This window comes from Microchirus variegatus (genome assembly GCF_963457635.1).
Source record: "Microchirus variegatus genome assembly, chromosome: 10".
Taxonomy (NCBI): domain Eukaryota; kingdom Metazoa; phylum Chordata; class Actinopteri; order Pleuronectiformes; family Soleidae; genus Microchirus; species Microchirus variegatus.
The window spans coordinates 26,075,245-26,096,129 of NC_139811.1; the positions used below are offsets into that span (position 1 = coordinate 26,075,245).

Sequence of the window (20,885 nt, forward strand, 5' to 3'; positions counted from 1 at the left end):
GAATTTACCCTAACAGGTTTCTTTTCTACCTTAAGTTCATGTGGACTTTCAAGGTTCTCCATTCTTTGGACGGGCGGACTGACAACAAGAAAAACTGAATTTCAAGGTCTGACACATTTCATAGCTGTACTTACGTTTGCACCTCTTTGACCCCCTGGTCCTGGCTGACCGGCTGAACCCTGCATTATATCGATAAACAGTTATTTATCACCAAAACAGTGACGTCTGTATACAAAATCTTCATATATTACGAAGACGTCGGAACATGACGTGGATAAAAAATGTCCGTTTCTGTTCTCACCCTTCGTCCCTTTTCTCCCGCGGCTCCCGCCAATCCAGTGAAGCCCACTGATCCCTGCAGAAACATGTAGAGGTTAATCAGCCTCAGCCCCTGTATCCATCTCACATCAGCCCCAAAGTCTCATTAACGTATAATTAACTACTGTATCAAATTAAAGCAAATCTAATGAACAGCCCTACACAGCTTTAAACACACCATTCATCAACACGTGATGAATTGATGTCACAGATGAGCTGTTAATAAAATAGCCCCCTTCGTCTCAAAATAAGACCATTTATCACCTTTTTATTTTTAATCAGACAGGAAACAGCCCAGTCAAAGACACATATCCTGCTGGCAAAAATAACCACAGGATGCGTTGACTCATCATAACAGCTCATCACTGCGAAATCACCTTAGGACCTTGTCTTCCTGGGTATCCTGGTAATCCTGGCACACCAAGTTTCCCCTGCAGAGAGAGAAGCAAAATTAGAGAGGAGGCAGAATCCAACCAGGGGGAAATATTAAAGCATGAAAAACATTTAATTTTTTAATGACATACTGCTGACTGTGCATGCAGAGGTACAGCAGGGTCCAAATGAATGCATACAGTGATGACAGAGAGATTAAATGCTTAAATGTGCACTCTGGTTCAGTGGCTTTTCTGCTTTAGGAGTGAGTCCTATTAAGATGTAATTAATGCGGTTGCCTTCTAATCTATATGTTGAGTGATTTTCATTCCATAAGACAGTTTTTCTACATCCACACGAGTCAGTTTTCACTTTAAAATGCATCAACTCTGCTCCTGATACGCCTGAGGTCTACATTAGCTCAAGAGTTTCCGAGCACCTAAAACTGAGATGTTTAATAACATTGATTGGTCTGTTTTAGGCTAAATTCACGCTGTCCCACTTTCTATCATTGTTGTGGGCCTTGCCATAAACAGAAACTCACCAAACTTGAAAATTGGGATCTGACCGAGTTTTAGTCGTTAACATAGTTTCAGAAAGTAGTGGAAGTTGTTTTTTCAAGAGCAAGGTTTTCTGTTAAGACGCTGACCACAACTCAGATTGATAATTAGGTTTTTCATTACAGCACATAATCAGCGTTATGGCAGATTAGACCCAAATTAGGAAATAAGTAGGAATGAAGGAAACTGTGTTACTGTTTTCCAAAAGAAATCTCTAGTGCATCCAGACTAAAATGCAGCCTGTTTTCAAACAAACACAGACTACTTCTAGCTTGTAAACACAGGGTTAGTGTGGTCGAGTCGTATGTGGAGAATCATTTTTTTTCCCCTTCTTTTTGTAAACAGTTACCCGCATTGACCTCTTTACATGTGTAAGTTTCGTAGTTTAGTGAATAATCAAATAATATATATGTATACACATATAAATATATATATATAAAATATTACACATATGCATCATCACCATTCCAAAATCTCCTTAATAATCACAAGTGAAACACGAGGTGAGGACATTCTAATGGTTATAGCAGGATAATGCAGACGTGGATAAGATTTCCCCTCTAGCTCTCCTCTCTTGTGTCCTTACCTCGTCCTTTAATGTAAATGTAATGTGAAATTTACCTTCTCTCCAGCTATGCCTGGAGCTCCTATATCTCCCAAGAGTCCTGATTGGCCCTTTAGCCCCTCTGGTCCATCCTCTCCAGAAGCACCTAGAACTCCATTATCACCCTAATGTCAACAATGAGAGCAGAAGAGAGGCATTGGTATTTATTCATAACTAATGCAGATTTATACTGAGGTGATTGCTCTTACTCTATCTCCCTGGAGGCCCATGTCACCTTTGGACCCAGGGAAACCGTCTTCTCCCTGAGGAGAAGTGATATCTGGTTATTTCAGTGTAAACTTGTATTTCAGCACCTGTTACGATCCACAGTACCATTCTGCACTCGCCTTCTCTCCTTTGCTGCCCTTCAGACCCCTCACTCCATCAGCTCCCTGTGAAATTTAAAAAGAATCCAACAAACCTATGAAGTGAAGCTTTACCCGCTTTCCTGTGATTCCTGACAAGAAAAAAAAAAAAAGCTACAACACTAAAATGATTTATAAGTGTGTATTGATTTTCTCTTGACCCAACATTGCTCTGCGATTGAGCAGTTATTGACCTCATATTTATGTCGGACTAACAACAAGGTCAGGATGCTGAGGCAGTATGAAGTAGTATGTGACGGAAACCAAACATGACGCAAAAATCAAAACCATTTCACAGCTTTTATTCCTCAGTTTTCACTCAGTGATGAATGGAATATCCCACTTCTGTGCACACAGCGCCACACCATCTGACCGACACATGTTCTTCACGCTGTTGTTAGCAGTCCCCCACCCCCTGCCCCCCCCACAGAGAACCACGTTTGGTTTCACCTGTCAATCATACCCTCCAAAGCAGCTTGTCCATCACAGGTAGACAAAAGTGTAGAACAAAAACACGAGTGAGGGAATAAATGTCTCAGTGAACATTACACCTGGGATTGTGATGTGTTTATGGCTTACCTTGACTCCTCGGGTCCCTGGGTACCCGACAGGCCCCTGAGCACCTGGTAAACCCTGCATGAGAAAATGAGAAAACAGCAGGATTCTTCATCTCCAATGACAAACACTCACACAAGAATGCATCAAAATAAATAACACACTGAGTTTCCGTCACTCATTCTTATGCATATACTGTAGAGTTTGTACATTGTGACTTCAGTCTATGTATAGATTGTGCGTTGACACACAATTGGCGCACGCATATTGTGTGATTATGATTAAATAAAGGCTGAAATAAACAAAAAGTCAGTGACGTTAGTTTCACAGTGATTTCTTTCTAAACTTCACCACAGTCTTAACCCATTGACGCCGGGAAAGCATTGCTGCATTTCTACCATTAAAGCCGGGAGTGTGGCTGCGTAATTCTACCATGGAGAACCGGGAAAGTGGATACGTCAATTTTCGGGCGATTTAAGGGTTCCTTGTGACATTGTTTTGAAATTTCTTTGAACAAACATGGAGGACTTTGACAGCGAGGAGGTTTCTAAAGGCAGTGATTTTGAGGAGTTTCTCGGCTTCAATGACATCATCGCTGATTTTGAACGCGCTGAACCAATCGACCGGGATTTATGGTTAAGACATAATTATGTTTGAAGACGACGAGGTCGGCGATAACGACGATGAGTTTGAAGGTTTTGAAAGTGACGGAAGACGGAGAATTACCACCGTAATAAGTTTTAAATAAGGTTTTAGAGGCATTTTTTCTATGCGTTTCAGGCCTTAATGGGTTAATGTAGAAATAAAGTGTCACATCAGACTTGAAAACACATTTCTACCATCACACATCTTTTTTTTTTCAGATGACAATTGTGACAGAGCTGCTTCCTCAGACCGGTCAGCGACATCTCGTGTTGAGATGTAGCAATAATAATTAACATATTAGTTGGAGCTGGCTCAGGGAAACCTGGACCTCTCACACTAAGGGTATGAATATGACTTTATTATATGTTAATAACCTTTTTCTTTCTCTCCCTAGTTCATGTCTTTTCTTCCTTCTCTCTCTCTCTCTCTGTGTCCTCATCTTCCAGGTTGCAAAATCCCGATCCAGGTTTGAGGCTACGACAACTATAATTATTATTATTATCATACATGTCATCACCATTATTATTATGCGATAATTAAAGTTGATATCAGTATAATTTTTATCAACAATCTCTGCTGCTGCTTTTATAAACGACTGTAGTTATAGAAACATCACTGACTTTAAAGCGGACCTCGACCGGAAGTTCCAATTAACGCTGTTTTTTAGTGTGCATCTGCGTCATTACCTTGTTTAAGAAGCCCTGAAGGTTCTAAACAAACAGTTCAGCCACTGCTGAGAACGCTGTGTTTTATTGTAATCTCAGGCTCAGAGAGATCTCTGAAAAAACCCGGTCCGGTTACGTAAACAGTGGTTCTCCTGAACAGCAGATCCTCCTGCTCCGGGCACTAGTCCGGGCACATCAGGTTGCGTACATTGTACCACAGAAGAAGAATAACGTCCGTTGTGGAGGTTTTTCACGAGCGACAGTGTCTTCTGACTCTGGGTCTGACTCCGGGTCAAAGTCATAAAAGGGACTGCGGCGGGGAGTCGTGAAGAAGCTATTTTTAAACATTGTTAAAACAATGTTTTGATAATGAGTAGCAGTGCATCCACTGTTCCAGAGGGGGGAGCTGCGCTTCTGAGAGCGGGTGTGCTGATTATGTCACTTAACGGGCATTGGCCAATCACAAGACAGTTGGAAGGCTACGCTGGCTGGCCAATCACAACACAGTCTGTCTTCTGGGGGTGAGATTTATGTCTGAAATATCGCGGCTGAGCAGAGCGTCAGAAAAGAGAGATTTCTATCGGCTCGTTTACAGCAACTAGGAGGTATATATATATATATATATATATATATATATATATATATATATATATATATATATATATAATATTCTTACTTCCAAGCAAAAAAAAAAAACAATCCTTTAAATGGGAGATTTAAGATGTGAGGTTTTTTTCCTTCGCATTTATTTAGTGTGTTAAAAACATGATTAGAAAATGAATGAGTGCATGCTGTAAAAAAAAACCAAGATTGCAAGACTGCATTGTGGGTATTAAATACCCACAATCGAATTCCTTGCTTTGACAGAGTCAAGTGTGAGGCATTCAGTTACCCACTTGGATTCCTTTCTCTCCTGCGGGGCCTTCTCTTCCTGGGTGACCCTGAAGCAGAAAAACATCAATCAAAACCGACTTAGTGCTGCTGAAAAGATATAGATCTGGTATCATTCTTTAAGTGAAATAAATGAATGAACCCAAACAAAGAGGAATTCCCTACAGTCTGCTCCTGGCAGACAACAGGAAGTGTCGTACATGGAAATTAGCATCCTTATTATAATCTGGCATGTTTACCTCTTGTATTTAAGATGTCCCTGTCAAATAAACCAATTGCAATTTATTAATTTGGATTAATATATGGATTCAGTGAATTATACAATATATTGATGCAAATATAAAAAACGCTTGATTCCTCACATTTAAATTGCTTTTGTGAGTTAGTATAATGTAAAATGGACAAAAAATATGAATTACAATTGCAATTGAAACAAAGAAACGAATCGTATTGTCATAGATTTTGTGATATTGGCAACTTTTCTTTTTCATTTTTGTGTGTTGGCAAACCCATCCTGAAAATGTTTCTTCGTTCTTTCTTTGGTGTTTTAAGGCATTTGTTACACGTCTTCATGTAACAAAAATGCCAGACATTATTTAAAAAATTGTCCACAAATGAAAGATATTCAGTTTGCTATCACAGAGGAGCAAAGAAACCACAGCCAGTTCACATTTAAGAAGCAGAAATCAATTGTTTAACATCTAAAAGAAACAGAAATTGAAATCATTGATTATCAAATCGAAGAATTTCTGTGATGAACACCATTAAGAAAAATGTTCTTAATGGTGTTCATTAAGTATGTAGACTGACTTTTGCTTATTGGATCATCATATCATATACTGTATATAAATCATCATATATACGCATATATATATACACACACACATATATATATATGTATATATACTGTATATATATATATACTGCTGTAGATATGAGACGTGAAAAAGCTATCAATCCTTTTGTGTGTGTTTGCTCTATTGTGTGCATTTGTGTCGTCTTTGTATGTTTACTTACAGTCGGTCCGTCAATGCCTGGTTGTCCCTGCATGCCTTGTGTCCCTCGAGGACCCTGCATGAAGATGGGACAGAGAAGAGTGTGAACACGACAGGCTACAGAGATGATGGAGGAGATCGAGGCCTCCCAGAGCAACCACATCGCCCATTTTACTGCTGCTTTACCAAACATATTCATGAGTGAGTACACTTTTTATTTTCTTTGAATCGGCGCAGCCTCCTGAAGTGCACAGGCCAACACCCAGTGTCTCTTAAACCTGTGCGTGTGTGTCCCCTGCATCGATTTCCCGTCGAGCCTCGTCTCGTCCCAACAGCAGCCAGAAGTGGCTGCTTTGTACTGTCCCGCTCAAACAACCTCCCCCGTGGGTTAAGCGACGACAGAAGTCACAAGGTCACAGCTTTAATTCTGAAATGAAGTGAGTGACACGCTGGTACCTACCTTCTCTCCCGGCAATCCGATGAGACCCTGAGGACCAGGCAAACCCTGGAGCAGAACAAAAGCATCAATCAGATTAAGTGACACTAAGAATAAGAGAGGGTCGACAGTGAGAGAGGGAGTGTGTATGTACGAGTCATGAGCAGTGTGTGTGTGTGTGTGTGTGTGTGTGTGTGTGTGTGTGTGTGTGTGTGTGGATGTCCTTGTGTGAGCCGGCCTTCTGTATTATTTCATTGGCATGCGAGGAAAGTGAAAACATGATTAAGTACAACGTCAGGACAACATTTTCAAATTGCATTTTGTTGCAGTGGAGTTAAAACCTTGTACCTCAAAAAGAAAATTTTTTCCATGAACTCTAATCGGAAGAGCTTTATGTATCTCGGTTACATTTTGATGTATAGAGAAAGAGAAAGCAGAGACCACAGGTTGTGAAAACCAGATGTGTCTGTCTATAAGTATCTATACATGAAAGAAAATGTAAAAATATCATCAATGAGAGCTGCTTTTATGCATCACAGAGTCAAAAAAAGAAAGTTTGATGTCAGGTCCCCTTTTTGTTGGGGGCCTCCAAGGCTGTAAACAAGAGTCAAGAGCTAGTGCTACCACCAGTGGTACTCACGCTTACTCTGGTGGCACTTGGAGGAAAATGGTCACATACCATAGAAATACTGTTCTACTGCATACCAGGGTATGTGATCGGAGTTAGGCTGAGGAATTTTGTGCGTAGAAAATTAAACAAATAACAAATTTTAGCTCTCGCTCCATCTTAATCTAATGTTATACCAGTGAGTGAAGTGTACAGTATGCGAGGAAGAGGAGGATGATGATGAGAGAGCAAATTATTTTATTGGGAAAACAAAAAGTGTCCAGAGTAGTTATTGCGCACCGCACAGGAAGCATCGATTTACAGCGAGTTATCAAGCTTTTTTTTTTTTTTTTCAAAACAAGTTCTTTTTAGATCTGTAGTGACATATAAATAAAATTAAATGGGTTTTAAATAATTTGGTACCTAAGAAATCTCAAATGGCACAGATGGTGACAAGCTGTGCCAAAAGTGAGAACGCCCTGACATTTCTTTACTAAAACCTCTGTAATTTCACGCTGCTTCATTTCAGCAGCATCAGACTTTGCACAGCTCATGTCCACATGTTGTTACATGACCTCCATGTGTTTTAAGCTCCTACTGCATATTTTAAAGGTGATATTTGCTTTAAAATGCAATATTTTTTAGGCGAGAGAAAAAAATCCTTCAGTTATGCTGTGTTCCATGTACATTTACTCTGACACAGTGGCATCTAAGTGTATGTAACTGCAGAGATTTCCTCTATGGGCATGTCATTTTCGAGCAGGGACTCCAATAGGGGCAGCTACAGAAAAGGCCACACGTTTTAGTCTGGATTTTGGCACATCTAAAAGCAATAATGGTGTTAATTAGAGAGCTCATTCTACTGAAAGGTTTATTAATGGAACAACAAATCAATAATATCAACAGCACATGTCGCATACCCCACCGCCTTTATATTATCATAGTGTTTTCGATGCCGTACCTGATCTCCTGGATTGCCCTGTTGCCCCGGGGCCCCGAACTCTCCAGAGGGGCCCTGAGAAAGTAAAACCACACTTAGTCACATGATCATGATCATAAACTCATTTGTTGCATGACGATGGTGAACAGGTTCATTGTGAGGCCACACTAAGCTGCTGCTGCAGCGACTGTGAGGTTCATCGTGCCGTGATAACATACTCTATATTAGTCACCAGCGTCGTTATATAATGGCATTTATGTGAATGAGATAATGTGTGGATGACTCACCTGATTGCCCTTTGAGCCTTGCACTCCATCAGTCCCAGTAATTCCCTGACAAAGAGGAGAAAATAGGACATTTTAACAACATTTTTTCTGGGGCATTTCTTATTGCCAGGCTTCCGCAAATCAAATTTAAAACCCTTTTAAGAGCTTTATTTTTTAGTTCAACTTTCAATAGAATTTAATGCCAAGTGCACTAGCACAGTAGTTTAACACATTAAGACCTCCTTTAAAAGACTTTTTGTCTTTCAAACCTGAGGGTTTGTCTGAAATTGTCAACAGTGACTGGAAACTTTAATTTCTCAGTTTGGGAAGAATTGAACATGTGATATAAATTAAGCATTTTCTATTGCATAGATTCATAGTACAGGAATTATACAATCATCATTTTGACAGTGTATTAAGATGTTTATACACTCTTATGATGTACATATATATTCCACTTGTATATTGAATTTTTATTTTATCAGAATTATTAACATTAAAGCATCCTAATGCTCATGTGATAAAATAAACATATAACGGGTGATCAGTGTGGATTCTAAGCTAGACAAATTATTATTTACCATGTTATGTTTCATGACAGACGATGTTATTGAGGAAGAGTGCCACAATAAAAAAAAGTTACATTTAGAATTCTTACTGTAATCTTGACTCATTTTTTTTTTCTTCAGAAGTCTGACTTATGCTTAACCCTTAATCTTAACCCTCAATCTCAAAAATGTGCGCTCCCTCTAGTGCAAGTGCTGTTCCGATTCTCAGAAAAATTAGGTTGAGGGGCAAGTTTAAGGGCTGTATCGCCCTCAATATTGAGATTTTCCTAGACCACCCTTGGGAGCAAGGGCTACCCAGAATGCATTGCGTGTTTTCACATAAGAAAGATGGCGCCAAAGGCAGCGAAACGAGTACGCTACAAATTAAGTATTTTCTTTGTTAATAGAGATATAAAAATGATGAAACCCATTGTATTATCTTAGTTTAGGCCCATATTATGGATTACTGACGTCATTGTTGCGTAACATTTATTTTTATTTTACGATCTTTTGTCAATAGTCGGCCGGTGCGGACAAGCGATCGTTTGCTATGGTTTACTTTCCAATAAGCCGTGGTGTGTGGTAACTGTCAGCTGAATATGTCTGTGGTTGTGGTATTTGTATGAGTATCATCTTATAACTAACTGACAACCTAATAACTTGACTGAAATAAAATAATAAATAAATAATCCTGACGTAAATGTATTCTTCTTCTTCTTTTTTGGAGTTGACAGACTGGACGCAGCTTTCGCGTTATTCTGCCCCCTACAGTCTGAAGACGTATCTGCATTTAAGGGGTGTCCCATTTCTAAGTGACAAAATAACCCTCAACACTTGGTTTTGAGGGTCAGTTAAGATTAAGGGTTGAGCTTGAGGGTTAAGATTGAGGGTTAAGATAGGAATTGGAATTGGCCCAAATTCTAATTGTTACAGAATTAAAGATCTAAATAAATAAATTTAGAATTCTCACTTCTCAGAATGGGGAAAGTTCATTTTGAGACTATTCAAGGGCGTTTTGAGATATTTCAGGAGTACTTTGAGATATTTCAAGGCCGTTTTTCCGAACGTCTGCGGTAATTTCCCACCCTGTTTCAGTAGCATCTTTGTTTATCTTCAGTGGTAAATGCTGTGATTTCACCACCGAACGAGAGGCTCTTGTTGAGAACCGCTCTGATCTCCTAATGAAGGCGATGTTGACTTACTGGTTGTCCAGGTTGACCAGGTGGCCCCCTCGGCCCGACAAGACCCCGAGAACCCTGGAGACAAAACACAGCAAATAGTCAGCAGCTCATGTGGCATCCGTGATGAGACGGAGTGAGTGCAATACTAAACCACAGTGTGTAAAAAAAAACAGGGACACACACGTGTGACATGTTACCATGTGTATATGTGCTTCTGTTACAGCCACAGAGACTGTGCTAGTTTGTGCTTGTGCGCTCTGTTTTTGTCAGCCTCTCTCTTTGTAGGCTGGCCAAGCCACCTGTTCCAACGCCACATCTGTGATCTCCTGGGAAGTGATTGATATGGAAATATAATCATTCGGGGCCAGGATTTTTATCTCTTCCATCTCTGAATCTCTCTGTTTCTCCACAACGCTCTTATCTCGCTCGCCACCGACCACATTTCTGTCCCTGTCCCATCGCTTCCCTTCCTCTCGTCAAAAACTGCTCTGTCCTTTCTCTTTTCCCCTTGTTTTTGTCGTCTAACATGTCTTCTCGTTCATGACGTCTTCCTGCGGTGGGTGATGCATTTGCATCCATGCTGAGACAGAGAGACAGAGAGACAGGGTGAGTCATATCTAATCACCCACTGTACGCCATAAAGACACATTGCGAAAAAAAAAAACAGCTGCTTATAAATGATCCAAAAATACACTGTGTCTATGGAAAAAATTTTAATGTATACAATAAACAAACTATGCCAGTGTATATTTTAGTATTCAAGCTGAACCCCTTTTTTTTTCCAGTGCCTTTCTCGCATCATAATAAGGTGAACATCCGGTGAATTACTGCATTTGTAAGGTTATTGAATGTGTATGTATGATGTTGTAATTTTTCCTGTTGAGTGTGTACGATATTATTAGTGGATTTTTGTGTATTTGCAGAGGCTCTTCTGTAAGACGCTGGATAAAACTTGTGCTAGAGCTTTAATTCCATTGATCTCCTACAATCCCCTAAGCATCTGCAGGAAAAAGGGAAAAAAACCCTCATATGTTCCAGTGATTCTGCAGCGAAGAAAGGGCATTTCTCTAAAACCAAAGCAAAGACTTTACACATATTAGTTTTAATTTATAGCTATAGAGCGCACAATTATTGTTTTTTAAGACACTTTTCCTACTTTTTGATTGATTTGCTCGCACATCGTTCACTCACCAATCTGTCGTCCCAAGTAAGTAAGTAAGTGAGTCAAGTTTATTTGCACAACACCATTCACAGAATCACAAATTGCTTTAAATTCAAATACAAGTATAAAGATTGCCTGAAATGCCTGATGGAGTAAATGTGTTATTTTGTTATTTAATAAAATAAATAAATGGAGCATAAGCATAAGAGGAGAGACTTCATAAATTCAAGACAACAGCCTGAAATACTTTGTTTGGTATCTGTGCGATTCATAATTCATAATTGAGATACTTTCAAACAAAGCTATGTTGTCTTCCAGTAAAAGAGGACAATCAGAAACTCAAAAAAATAAATAATGATTAATTATTCTGCTTAACTTAACTCATCACAAACTCCAAGAGTGAACCCTTCTGTGACCATCCTGTCTTCAATGTAAAAAACTATGGTGATCAGTCCAGGGTGTTACCCCCGCCTTTCGCCCTATGTCAGCTGAGATCGGCGCAACACAGCCTGTGCGATCCTCGTGTGGAGGATAAAGCGGTAGAAGATGGATGGATGGATGGATGGATACCAGAAAGCAGAGAAAAAGAGCTTTGCGCCCATATACTTGTCATTACGGTAGCCCCTCAGGACTTACATGGAATGACTGTCCAATCACAGACAAGATTCACCAGCACGTCACACGGTTGTGACGTCAGCTTCTTCATAAACGGTTGATTAACAGCTAGATATCGAAAGTGAAATTTATACTGGAAAAAGCAGCAGAATCACTGACTCAATGAACATTTTTGACAATACTACAGCCATAAAATCAATACAAATCCAAGGCAGCCTCATTATCTTGACAGTAATAAGAGGGTTAAAATTCGTGCTCCTAATCAGATTCATGGTTGTAAGATTTACACCTGCAGTCTATACGACCACAGCATTACAGAGTTTCCCAAAGACTGGGTCGGGATCCACAGGTGGGTCGCAGTCGATTTTTGAGGGGCCTCAAAAACTAATTTGCAGAAGTTTTTATACGATTTCTGGGTATATTTGTTGAGATAACATACATAAAACAAACCAAATCTTATGGTAATGATTTGTTTCGTAATTTCAAATGATATTAGTAGTATAGTACTATCTTACAGAAAAGGATGTAAATTAGTCACTTCTCTCTTGCAATGTGGCTTCACATTCAAAAAGCTTGGGAAACACTGATCTAATGTCTCACAAAATGAATAAAAACACTGTTCACTTCCTGAACAACTCCACTATCAGATGTGGAAAAATATAATTCTTAAATTAAAAGTTGTCATATGGATGTAGCCTGAGGAATTCAGGTCACTGAGCTGTAAGTAATGTAAGTAATGGCTGCCTGAATAACAATATATATATATGTGAGATTTGAATGGAGTGGTGTGTGCCTGTGCTCTCTGAGGGAACATTATATTTCTGCAGTTACTCACAGGTTCGCCAGGCTGTCCTCTCGGCCCCAGGGGTCCATCGGATCCCTGAAATAAGAAAGACGGAAATGCTATCAACATATAAATAAATCTCACGCCTCTTGGTGTAAACCGCGGGTTGGTTAAATTAATATCCCCAAAGACATTATCTGCCAAAATAGCTCATTAAGAAAATTCCCCGTCTGACAGATAAGGCTCAGCTCTCTTCAAGCAAAGACTAATAGCCCGCACTCTCAAACTTCACCCACCCGTCTATGAAGACTGATAACATCTTGATTGAGCGGCTATCTGTCATATTTTCACTGCTGTGTCAGGGATGTAATGCCTGGCTTTCATGTCTTTTTTTTGCAAATGCAACCTAGATACTGGATGAATTCTGGCCAACGTAGTGTAATTAAAAATTCAGCAGTTTATGACTCGGATTCAGCAAAAAAACCTGCTTTGATCTGTGGTGCTTCACCATCAAAACTGTTTGCTGGACTAATTTGTGTTGTTGTGAGGACGGTTTTCTCACGTACCTCTGTGAGATTAAAGGACAATTTAGGAGAAACAAGGCACCAGGGCGTGTGCGCTTGTGTGTGTTTGCAGGTAAAGTTTTCGAAGGTACTGAGCGCTCACCTTTTCTCCTGGCTCTCCAGCAGTCCCATATGGACCAGGCTTCCCTCTGTCCCCCTACAAGACAAACGCATTAGCTGCAAGCCTCCAGATATTTAGAGCTGTTGTGTTTATAGCAGCGCAGCATCAGGCAGATGCTGGCTGTCTGTCATCACAGAAATCCCAGCAATCATTGTGATCATAATATGCAAATAAACATCTGCTTTGTGATGGCTGAGGCAGTCATTCACAGGCACCGTTTTAGCGTGTTAGCGCCAGAATGGCAGTATAAATACAGTGACATGTCACATTATCAAATTTAACTTACTCTATGTCCCTTGTTTCCTGGGAGACCTGGCAGGCCATCAAAACCCCTGTCACCCTGAGAAGTAATAGAGAAGCATTAAACCTTGTAACACACACGCACACACGCACACACACACACACAGTGAGTTAATGTGTAAACATTAGCAGAATTGTCCTGAAATTCTCCCCTGGCAGAGCCTTCCCATCTGCTCTGAGTGAGTCTGCGTTCAGATTAGCTGTAGGTCTGCTAAAATGCTGTTTTGACTGATAAAGACTCGGCTGTTCTGTCAGAGCGGCATCAGGGGAGCCTGATTTATTTACTAAGCTCTTCCTGCAGCTGTGAGGTATCGAGTTGCCTCATTGTCATTACATATAATAAGCTGTGGGGCTGGCGGATGGCCGGAGGCTTACACGTGAGCGGAGACGGTTTGCTATCGCACAAGACCTTGCTGTGTAAACACGAGTGATGTTGCTGTGTTCACGGTTACATCCAGCATCAGTAATACGGTGCGATAACTGGCAAGTAACTTTCACACGAGAAAGTCAAACAAAAGCTTAACACTGGTGTACCGAGTAAAAGCTGAAGCACCTCATCAGAAAATGACTTTGGGAGAAGTGAAAGTGGCTATTTTAGCAAAAGTCTCAAGTTAAATATGGGATTTCTCGGGCTGTAAGTAACAATAATTTTCATAATCGATTATTCTGTCCATTATTTTCTCGATTAATCGAGTCCTTGGTCCATACAATGTCAGAAATTGTTGAAACGGTGTCTCTCAAATGTCCTCTTTTGTCCACAAACCAAAATCTCAGCTGAAAAATGTAGAGAACCTTGTTTTAATTGTTAAATAAAACACTCAAAGCAATTAATCACTGCAGATTTGTTATTTAATGAACTGAAGTATAGAAATGAAATGTTTTAGTTAAACCTGCAGTGCATAACCTTTGGGGATTTTTTGTCAAACTGGTCTTTATGGACAGAAATGATCGTCACATTATTTGTTTGCTGCGTCCTTCAAGTGAAAACAGGCTCTGTCAAGCAAAACTATCAGACCAGACTGAGGGAGTCTTTGTGTCTATGAAGTCTATCCTGTCCCGTTAGTCGTTTTGATTTAGCAGCGCTAATGTTGCCGTTGCTTACATCTGTCTCGACTTAAGGAGAATGCTGGGCCACAAGAGAACTAAAAACAGAATTGAGCTGACCTGGGTTCTCAGCGTGCGCTCCACTACCCCCAGCTATTACCCAGAAATAACAGAAGGTACACTACAAAGAAGGTGGCAAATTGGCAAACATGGACTGATTTTATGCTCTGCCAGCTAAAATAATTCATCGATGCCAGGAAGAATCAGAATAGTGACCATATAATACTAACAAGCTGAAGCACATCACCACCTAGTGTAGCTAATGCTGACATACGTCAATAAATCGAATGACAATAGTTGAATGAGGAAATGTTTTAGCTTTAGCTCACCTTATGGACTCAAGGAAACAAACTGACCAATTCTTAAAAAATGATTCTTTAGTAACAACGTAATGCAGATGCATGTGGAAAATGATCATACATATTTTGGAAAGAGTTGGTAGTAAAAGACTCAGGTAAAGTGCAAATGCTCCCCCAAAAAATATTTAACCCATTAGCACCTAAGCCTCTATTTTTTGCTTATTTTAACCGTAAAAGGGCCAGAAAATGTCCTGTGACTAAGTGCTTTTTCCCATTTTTCCAGAATAACTTTCAATATCTGGCAGTTATTTCCAATTTACTGCATGTTAAAATAGTGTATTAACAATAATTTAAAAAAACAATGATAATAATAATTAAAATTAAGAAAAGTTTTCTTCATAAAAACAACAACACTGTAGTTGTACATGAACACCAGAGTGTGTGTGTTTAATGTGACATTTGAACAGTATAACATGCGTTTTTTCTCAAAAAAGGGCCAAAAAATGGAAACTATGTAGGTGTTTTTCCAACTTTTTCCATTTCTGGCAAAAAAGACGCTGATTCTCCAGCTTCCTGCAACAGCACGAGTAAAATTACCATAATAACCACACGTTGGTCTTGACATGCAACTTCTCAGCTTTCAGAAACTGTTGGAATTGTTCAAATAGCACAAACCGTTGCTTAATATCGGTGATGCAAAGTGCGCTTTCGTCTGCGATACGCTCGGTGTTAAAGGGTTAAGAGCAGTAACGAGTAATTATTTCATCACTGCTGTTTACCTTCGAGCCAGTTTCCCCTGGAGCTCCACGACCTCCATCCACTCCTGCTCGACCCTACGAGAAGTAAAACCCCAGTTAAAAATAAAGCCTCACATCAGCTACATCAGTGTGCTCTCACACAACATGCAGACACAGAGCTTTTACAAACACAGACACCTGCACTACTCAATACATCACTCACCCTTTTTCCTGTTTTCCCATCAAATCCTGCAGAGCCTGGAAAGCCACGTGGTCCCTATGAGGAGGAAGGATAAATGGGAAAACACGAGGACAAAGGGAAAATCAATTGTGTTATAAAAGAGGGGGGGGGGGAACGGGTGTGATAATGTAAGCCAGTGGTGAGGTGGAAGTAATGTGTGGTCTTACAGAAGGACCACTGTCTCCACTGTCTCCTTTGAGCCCAGAGGGACCAGGAAGACCCTGCAAAAATGAAAACATTCAGATTGATTTAGTTTTTGTAAACTTTGGTTAGTGACTTGAACAGTCAATTCCAAATACAGTCATAGAAAATCTTCTTTGCTATACAATTGTCACACTGCATGTTTAAAAAGATTAAAGTGGAGCCCCCTGCCTGTAAACGTTAGAACCTGCACCACTTATACTACTTTTATAAACATTTAAAGCTCCCATAGAACGGATGTTCCAATTAACGCTTGTGGGGGTGTCTCACTTGCGACAGTGGTCAAAGTCGTCAATCGCCATTTTTAAACATTGTTAAAACAATGTTTTGATAATGAGTCGCAGTGCATCCACCGTTCCAGAGGGGGGAGCTGCTCTTCTGAGAGCTGGTGTGCTAATTACGTCACTTCCAGGTATTGGCCAATCACAAGACAGTTGAGAAAGCTCTCGTTGGCTGGCCAATCACAACACACTCTGTCTGAAATTTCAGTCTGAAACAGTGCGGCTGACGAGAGCCTCAGTGAGGAGAGATTTCTATCGGCTCATTTACAGCAACTAGGAGGTTTTTGACCATAAAACCAAGTTAATGTATGTAAGTAGACCTCCATAACTAACATATATGTGCAACAGGACCACTCTAGGGGAGCTTTAACAAAAAAAAAAACATATATATTAATATCACTGTATGATTTATTTATTTAAAGCCAAATATACATATTTGAAGAATGATGGGATTAATGGATTAAATATTCAACATAAAGCACCTTCCATTAATTCTGTAAATACATGTAAATAATAACTCAGTCACATAAACTTACAGCCTTAATTTATTTAATAAGTAGATATTTCTTATATTTTTTTCTATAACTAAGTTTTTCCTCGAAAATATCCAGTAAAAGTAACATTTAATGGCCCTCAAGACTCAAATTTTATAAAAATAACAATAATAATAATAATAATTGACAAGCATACATATATGATGTGCTTTATTTGTTGTATAATAATGATGTGTGTGTCATTGTTATTGTGACATAATCATAATATGGTACAGTGCATCATTATGTTTTAACTGTACAATGAAAAAATATATACAACCTTAGAAATCTCCTACCCTGAAAAAAACCTACAGTGATTTTTATCCAGAAATAAGATTATAATAATAAGATTCCACAACTGAGCAGCATAATGACAAAGTCAGAGCTCGTTTCTGTTCGGCCAGAATGTGAGGCATGAGGTCAAAGCTCACAAGTGCCCTTGAGCTATGCTGCAAATTTGGTCAAGGACAGATGAGTGTCTTACCACTGGGCCCGGTCGTCCTGTGAGACCCAGCGGACCTGGAGGTCCCTTCATGGAAAGCTGGGAAAAAACAAACACATGCAACACTGATCTTAAATATATAATATGTAACATTTATGCATCAACAAATCTAAAAAGGATTTTTGGGTAGTGGTCTTATAGGATCCAAAATGTTGACAACACAAATTCTGTATTTATATTGAAGTTAATGGACCGTTCCATTGATTTTTGTCGCCTTTTAATGGCGCCATCTGCTTTGCAGACCTGCTGCTTTAGTTCCCATAGGATTTGCCTTTGAAAATATCCATAAATCATAAACTTTTAGATGCTCACGGCTCGTCTCTTAATATGAAGTCACAATTTCTGTATGATAAATACGTTTCTGTGTAAACCATATCAGCACAAAGGCTTTTATGCTATAGAAAGATTGATATTCCGATATCATGATGAAAAATCATCACATAAATTTAAGCTCATATTGCTCACCCTTACTGACCCGAACATATGCTTTTTCCCCAAAAAAATTTCATTTTATTTCACTTGACTGACCCCTCTTGTCCAGACAAGATGGCCCCAGGGAGTTTGTGATCCCTGCTCTAAAAGTCAGGGGTGTCAAACTCATTTTGGTCCGGGGGCCGCATCCAACTTAATCCGACCTCAAGGGGCCCGGACCAGTAAACTCATCGCAAAATGACATCGAAGTAATAATAATTCCACTTTTTTCTTTGTATTAATTACTGCAAAGAAGAAGAATTATAAAATTCTATCTATTAAATGAATTATTCTTTTACAAAATATATCATGAACAATCTAAGAATTTTTAAGAAAAGTATGTGCAATTTCAACAACACTATCACTCAGTTCTCGCTCAAAAGCGTCCGTGTGCCCATCTAATGTTCCGTTTAAGGGCGTCATTCTTTTCCGCGCACGGAAATGAATAACGTCAAAGACACGCCAACAGTTCATATAACTATGTTGGACCGGACAACAATGCCGATAAAATAACAGCAACGCACAGAGAACGTCAGACGAACTGAAACTGCTGAATGACGGACGTTAACAAACTACGTCATCACGCTCTTTGCGAGCAGTGCTGCGTTCAAGTCAGCTTAGGAAATCGCCTACTCTTCCACTCGGATAATGTTACAAGGATGCGTTCAAGTACCGATTGCTGGTACCGTTTGATTTCATGCAAATACTCTGTAGTACCGAGCCACTGGCGGGCCAGATCTGGCCCGCGGGCCGTATGTTTAACACCCCTGCAATAAGTCATCATGATGCTTAAGTGTGAACCCTCAGATCTGTTGGTCCTGCACATAATAATTTTTTATAATAAAAGAGATTTTTTTGGGGAAAAACAAACGAAAACAGAGACGGCAGAGCTGTGACTTTGACAAGGGGACAGGACATGTTGTGTTTGTGTCTCATCTTGTGTAGAGGGAAGTCGTTTTGGTCAGTTGTACCATTTAAAAGGCTGAAAAACAGAGCGACTTCGGGAAAAAATGACCATGAGGATCCATCACATAATCATCCCACTTAACTCCCTGATGTCATCAAACTAGATCTTTTGTTATTGTTTTCACTGCAAGAGGGAGAGAGAGACCCCTAGAGGCAGAAATGATACATTCTGTCATTAAAAATGTGGCTTTTATTTAACCTGTCTTTTATTAAATACATATAATTTAACCAGTAATTAGTAGTTTACGTGATTTTAATTTACAGAAAATAATACTATTGCAAATATTTAACAAATAAACACAAAGTGATGTCCATCAGATTGCAATTTCTGATTGTGTTGCTTCGAGGGGCTGCCATGTTTGCACTTCTGCAGTTTAACTACTAATTTTATTAAGGAGTATTTCTTCAAAGGAATAATGTGTAAAAAAAAAAAATTGATGTTACATTTCCTGAGCGACTTGTATACAACCAATACATGGTGATGACAACACAGCGCTGTGTACCTGAGCCTGCTGGAGGATCGCTTGTGCCTGTGCTTCCTGTGGAGACACTACTGGCCCCTTCTGGGAATCACCTCCATACTGGAACTGGAGGCAGTGGAAGAAAAAAAAAATCAGTTCTAATTTTTCCAATGAAGCTCAATCACAGAGCCCCCCCTTGTGGTCATACCGCGACACCACACTGGGGAAAAAAAAGGTATGAGCGTGTGCCCTTGAGTGAGCTTTAAATCTCACCGGCAGCATCAGCAGGGTTCCTGGAGGACCTGGAATCCCATCAGCCCCAGGAAGACCAGAACGTCCTGGAGGACCCTGGAAACAGAAGTAAACATAGCATTGTCCTATAATTGTCTGTTACAGCACATATACTGTATAGAGAGAGTATGTATTTGTTTTTGCACACATCCACACATACTTGCTTTAACACTTTAGTCACTTTTGAAATGTAGTCCAGTAAATAATAGTTATTCTATAGAATAATATTATAGTAATAATAATAATAACATATTTAATGTAATCTGAAATTGGAACAGGCTAAATTATTGCATCCTGTTATTATACATGACTGGGACAGCATTGTTCTACCAGAAGTCCAAAGACACTTCAAGGAATGTCTCTCAGTCTGTCCGTCTGTCTGTCTGTCAGTCTGTCTGTCCATCAGGCTGTCTGTCTCTCAGTCTGTCTGTCTGTCAGTCTGTCTGTCTGTCTGTCAGTCTGTCTGTCCATCAGGCTGTCTGTCTCTCAGTCTGTCTGTCTGTCAGTCTGTCTGTCTGTCTGTCAGTCTGTCTGTCCATCAGGCTGTCTGTCTCTCAGTCTGTCTGTCTGTCTGTCTCTCAGTCTGTTAAATGCACAGCTGTACAGCGGTTCGCTTGACAGGGGACTTACTCAGGACACCAGTGTGTGAAGTGACAACTTTGGCTGTGTTTTAGCAACAAATGCAAGAGATATGACTAGAAACAGCGATTTCTAGATATAGATACTGTATATCACTAAACGAGCCACTACATTCAGTGACGTGAATGTGGAAAAGCTGACTCCCTCATCTTCCTCTGAACAGTGTGGGTTGTGACATTTTTTTTTTCATTGTCCCTTCCTTCCTAAAGCTTTATTTAATGAAAAATATAGGCCCATATAATATACAGTATATATCATTATAATTGTATTAGATGAATCTATAAGCTTGTTACAGACTCCTGAGCAGAAAGGATTATTCAAACTCTCGATAAAGAACTGGACAGAGTAGTGAGGGGAAAAAGGAAACCAGTGCTTTGTGCTACTTCATACTAAACTGAGGAAAGAGGCGGAGTTACAAACCAGTGACCTGCAGACGAAAGGTGTGTCCTGTTACACCTGTTTACATTTCATATGTAGGAACAAATGCATCTGGCAGATTTATTGAGTGGAACTAAAAGTATGATGAGCCTGATTACCACGGGGGCCGACAATCATCCCCAATGGAGTGTGTTCCATTGTGATGAATCACACACACACACACAAACACACACGCACACGCAACACACACACACAGTATGAGAATCAGGTCAAACATGTGTGAGTTAG

General features: G+C 39.7%; 1 protein-coding gene across 1 annotated transcript in view; it reads right to left on the minus strand.

Annotated features, from left to right (window-relative positions):
* Positions 1–20,885, minus strand: part of col5a3a (collagen, type V, alpha 3a) — a 90,387-nt gene that overhangs the window by 35,058 nt on the left and 34,444 nt on the right. The window contains exons 12-33 of the mRNA XM_083895899.1: positions 19,563–19,637; positions 19,332–19,415; positions 17,374–17,430; positions 16,042–16,095; positions 15,857–15,910; positions 15,676–15,729; positions 13,480–13,533; positions 13,176–13,229; positions 12,561–12,605; positions 9,970–10,023; positions 8,241–8,285; positions 7,975–8,028; positions 6,431–6,475; positions 5,993–6,046; positions 4,981–5,025; positions 2,799–2,852; positions 2,202–2,246; positions 2,064–2,117; positions 1,872–1,979; positions 696–749; positions 302–355; positions 135–179 (exon numbers count right to left, since the gene is read on the minus strand). Coding sequence (XP_083752025.1) covers positions 135–179; positions 302–355; positions 696–749; positions 1,872–1,979; positions 2,064–2,117; positions 2,202–2,246; positions 2,799–2,852; positions 4,981–5,025; positions 5,993–6,046; positions 6,431–6,475; positions 7,975–8,028; positions 8,241–8,285; positions 9,970–10,023; positions 12,561–12,605; positions 13,176–13,229; positions 13,480–13,533; positions 15,676–15,729; positions 15,857–15,910; positions 16,042–16,095; positions 17,374–17,430; positions 19,332–19,415; positions 19,563–19,637 — 1,242 coding nt within the window. The remainder of the gene's footprint in view (positions 1–134; positions 180–301; positions 356–695; positions 750–1,871; positions 1,980–2,063; positions 2,118–2,201; positions 2,247–2,798; positions 2,853–4,980; positions 5,026–5,992; positions 6,047–6,430; positions 6,476–7,974; positions 8,029–8,240; positions 8,286–9,969; positions 10,024–12,560; positions 12,606–13,175; positions 13,230–13,479; positions 13,534–15,675; positions 15,730–15,856; positions 15,911–16,041; positions 16,096–17,373; positions 17,431–19,331; positions 19,416–19,562; positions 19,638–20,885) is intronic.